The sequence below is a fragment of the Diabrotica virgifera genome, chromosome 9, assembly GCF_917563875.1.
Source record: "Diabrotica virgifera virgifera chromosome 9, PGI_DIABVI_V3a".
Lineage (NCBI taxonomy): Eukaryota > Metazoa > Arthropoda > Insecta > Coleoptera > Chrysomelidae > Diabrotica > Diabrotica virgifera.
The window spans coordinates 65382971-65387711 of NC_065451.1; the positions used below are offsets into that span (position 1 = coordinate 65382971).

At 34.3% G+C, this 4741-nt stretch overlaps 1 protein-coding gene across 1 annotated transcript; it reads left to right on the forward strand.

Annotated features, from left to right (window-relative positions):
• The first annotated feature begins 3129 nt into the window (after positions 1-3129).
• Positions 3130-3723, forward strand: LOC126890976 (matrilysin-like). The gene has a single exon (XM_050660157.1). It carries the CDS (start codon positions 3130-3132, stop codon positions 3721-3723), a length of 594 nt encoding a protein of 197 aa, XP_050516114.1.
• The last annotated feature ends 1018 nt before the right edge of the window (positions 3724-4741 follow it).

Consider the following 4741-nt stretch of genomic DNA (forward strand, 5'->3'; position numbering starts at 1 on the left):
CACATACTGAAATTCCTCCACGAATTAGTGAATTAGAGGTAAATCGGTAATGTTTAATTTTTCCCAAGAATCAATAAAATCATAGCAAAATACCACTTTTTTAGTTATTAATTTAAATTTATCGTCACTTAACCTGCTAAATTCTCGCTTGCAAATTTTAAGTCATTTTTATTTAATGTTGCGGCCAATTCATCTAAAGAGGCTCCTAAAAATCTTAATGAATCAATAAATCGATGCATCGTTAAGTGTAAATGAAATGTATTTTTCTTTATTGACTGGAAGTAGACTAATATCTCCTTTTTTGCTTAACTCTGAAATTATAAAATGGCTGTCGTAGCCACTCATATTGTGAAAAATAACTGGGACGACAAACAATTTTTAAAAATTTAAATTACATGCTTGGTGGGCGAAATTTCTGAACTCCTCCGTAAAATGATCGTGATCTCTAACAATGATATCTCCAGGAGAAAAACATTTTTCGCATATGTGACACCTTGTAGCTCTACTGGTACTCGGGTTTTCCTGTATTGGTATAATTCTCTTAATTTTCGAATGAATACTTTGAGCTAAATTTGGTAATTCATTAGCAAACCACTCCATGCAGTCAGTGCCTCTATAACTCTTACAACTTTTCATCATAGCTACATTTTACATAGTATCCAGCACTATACGGAATGTTTTTGATATTTTTTAGTACAACGGGATGTTTGGAGGTCTGTAACTTTTTCTAACATGCACTCAAAATCTGCATATATGACAAATGGCGTTGTTTGTTGATAAGTATAATTTTTAAAACTAACAGCATCATATTTAGGAAAAGACATTTTACAATTATTCATATCTGCACACATTTTTTCATGTTCAGACAATTTTTTAAGTTGAAAAATAATTTAAGCATCTATTGCAAAGAAATAAATTGGTCTAGCTTTTATTTAATTGACCAGGAACTAATTTAGACATGTCCGTAATGTGACAGTAGTGGTACTTAAGTGTACGTCTAGTACAGCATTTTTTGTATTAAAATATTTAAAATTTATAATTTCCTCCTCCCCCGATTTTTTAATAAATTCTCCACAAAAACAAACATTAACTTTAACAACTTTATCTGCTTTTAAAATTTTTCTGATTTTATTTTTAAAAATAATATAACAATCATTTAGGAAATGTGCTAAGTCCTTATGCCATAAATTAACTATAACTCCGGTTTTAATTCGACTCTTAAACGCGGAAACTACATTTTCCCATTTAACTCTCTGTTTTAGTTTGTTGTCTAACCCCATACCTACATGTCTATTGAAAATAATCTGTTTAAAATGCCCTACATGCGTTTGCAGTTTTCTAATTGTACCTATAGGCAAATTACGTTTTTTTATTACTTTATTGCAAGTTTTGATTTGTTTCGTTAAGCGGTTCACCCAAATTTCTTTGTCTTTAGCCGTGAATTTATCAAAAACTATCTTTCTGACTCTTTTGATGAATAACAGTAAATTTTCACATTTTTTAACAATATCCATAATGCTTACCTCTCTTTCTCTCAGTATTTTCACTTAAATGATTTTAAATGATGTCATGGGTTGGTACTTCGGTCCGCAGTCCACCAGGCCGTGAAATACTATTGAGTATTTGCCGCTCGAAAACTCCTCGATGACGGGGCTGTAGGTATCTGTCACTCTTGGAGGTAAAAACACTACCTCTTCTCCCAGATCCAGTAGAACGGCTTGACCAAATTTTGTCGTCACAATCCGGGCTCCCGTAATTGGTACCGGAATGTCGATAGGCAGATCCTTCAGTTTCTTCACAGGTTTCCTCGCTACGACAGATGTCACATTAATTTTTGTTAAATCCATCTGAAATGAAGGAGTTTTATAAATAACCAAGCAAAAAAACATTGAGTTGTATTCAAAATCAAAACCCGAAAAGACTTAACAAAGAATAATTACGAAGAATGATGAATAATTGCCATTCAGCATGCTAACATTAGGTCTTTTTTGTAGACAATCAGATGTTGAAATAATAACTCCCATCTGGAATGAAGGGATAAATAGCAGAGCAGAAAACATTAATTAAAAAAAAAATCAAACAAGAAAAACCGAACAGATTTAACAAAGAATAATTGCGAAAAAATAAAAAAGAATAATTGTCATTCAAAATGCTGGTATGAGGTCTTTTTGTAGACAATCAGGTGCTAAAATAATAAATCTCATCTGGAATGAAGGAATTTTATAAATAGCTGACCAAAAACTTGAAAAACCGAAAAGATTTAAAAACGAATAATTACGAGAAAATAAAAAAATTAATAATAATTGTCTTTCAAAATGTCGACAGTTAGACAATTATTTAATGTCGAAATAATAAATCTCAGCTGGAATGAAGAGATTTTATAAATGGCAGAGCAGAAAACATTAAGTTTTATTCAAAATCAAACAAGAAACATCGAAAATATTTAATAAAGAATAATTAAGAGAACACTTACCTTTCAAAACTAGTTGAACCACAACGAGCGCACACTAACAGTATGGAACACTAACAGTATGGAATAGACCGTCCTGAGGTGCATTTTGAAATTTATATGGTTGCGTGCCCCACCCTATGACGTGTTGTAGAATGTTTGCGTGTGCAAAATTATATTCAGTTTTATCATTGTCATTGGTTTGAAAAATTCCAACATTTTCTATGCACATGATAAGAAATATAGCTCAATAACAAAATGCGGTATGATAACGAAAAATTGCATAGTAATGCGATTAGACCGTCAACCGCTATTTCCTATGCGATATGTGAATTATTTATTTTAATTATTTTCAACGATTTTTACTTCTAATATTTTCTTAAATAACTTTACCAAAAAATCATAGTAATGCGATTAGACCTTCAACCGCTATTTCCTATGCGATATGTGAATTATCTATTTTAATTATTTTCAACGATTTTTACTTCTAATATTTTCTTAAATAACTTTACCAAAAAATTTTGGGTTTAGTATAAATCGAGATGCTTGTCTGTTTACATGTCTTATTGTTGCTCTCTGTATCTGTGTGTGCAGAGAATAGCACTCTGGAGTATGCTAGTTCTTTTCTTAAACGATTTGGATATCTAAATACATCAAGTAATGCTATTTCTAGTATAGATATGGCCTTAGTTGAATTTCAAGAAAGATACAATCTTCCGGTGACCGGAACATTAAATAATGATACTATGAATATGATGATGAATAAGCCTCGATGTTCTGTTGGCGACAATAACTATGCAATTCATTCGAAGTGGAGTAAAACGACATTAAGTTGGTATTTTCCTCAAGCTGTTAGTAATCCCGTTTATATACATCTTGCTGAAGACGCTTTCGTTAGATGGGGGAAAATATCTAATTTAAAGTTTAAACGAGTAATAATATCTTCTTCAAAGCCGGATATTACTATAACTGTGGTGCCAAATAATCATAATTTTCGAGCAAATTGTCAAGGAACCTCTAAATGCCCATTTAATTTCGATGGTCCTGGAAAAGTATTGGCCCACGCATACTATCCTGGCGTAAACGAGTGCATCGAAATCCATCTTGATGCTAATGAACGGTGGTATGCAGGAAATGGTAGAGCTCCTGACGGTGAAGTCAATTTTTTGGCTGTCCTAATGCATGAAATTGGTCATACCCTCGGACTAGAACATAGTAATAGTGATTCGTCTATTATGTATCCTTGGTATCAACAAGGCGACAAGTTTTGGTGATGATGATAAAAAGACAATGAGCATGCTATATGGAAATACAGAAGCCCCCTCTTCGATGCCAACAGCCCCAGTTACGCAACCAACAATTTCGCAAAACAGGGTCTATTTGTCGACAACACACATGTTTCTAGCTACATCTCCAGTTTCCAAATTATCGCATGTACGTTGGGTCTGACAAATATTTATGGAAGTTTGATTTAAATGAGATGCGTCTTCCACAACATCCAGAATGAATTACCGATTATCTCCCTAAAGAGTTGGGGTTTACGCAAGTTGCACATGTGTTTCAGAATTCCGAGGGGCACTTAATAACTAAGCAATTACAGGTATTACGACTCATCTTTCCCTAATTTACAACTTCAAAAAAGTTTTGTTTCCTTCTATACCTACGAGAACCAAAATAAATGCCTTATTTCAAACAAACAGCGGTCAAACATATTTATTGTACAATGATAATTCATACACTGAATTTAATGAAGCTGGAGATGTCTTAAACCGTCGCCCAATAAATGATCTCTTCCCCGGAATACCGAATAAAATAACATCAGCATTCCGGTACACGGATGGGTTTATTTACTTTTTTCACAGCAGTACCTATTATAAGTACAGCGAAGTGTCGTCTCAGACCCTACGCGGCTGGTTTCACTCAATAACTTGCTGTAGGGGGGGTTCCACTTGCTGTTCTTAAACTATCGGCCCAGGTGTCCGGGTCTGTCCGATGTGAAATTCAAATTTTCCATTGTCCTTCCTTCGGAGACACAATAGTTTCCCGACAGGCCTGCTCGCTTTTTCACTAGCTAGTCCTGGATTGTGACTTCCCAGTAGAGATGTGTCGGTCCGGATGAACCCGGTCCAATTGAACGAATCTAGTAGTGGAACGAATCGGACCGAATCCTTCACAGAATACATACCGGGTCCATCGCTACCCTGATTTAACTAATTTCTTCAGGTTGAACCGGATCCGTGGTTTTACCGGGTCCGTTGTTCACTTTGTCCATTGCATAAAACAGTTAAAATA

What these genes read in the sequence shown, in the direction of transcription:
- LOC126890976 (XM_050660157.1), top strand. Translation starts at nt 3,130, where the DNA reads ATGGCCTTAGTTGAATTTCAAGAAAGATACAATCTTCCGGTGACCGGA.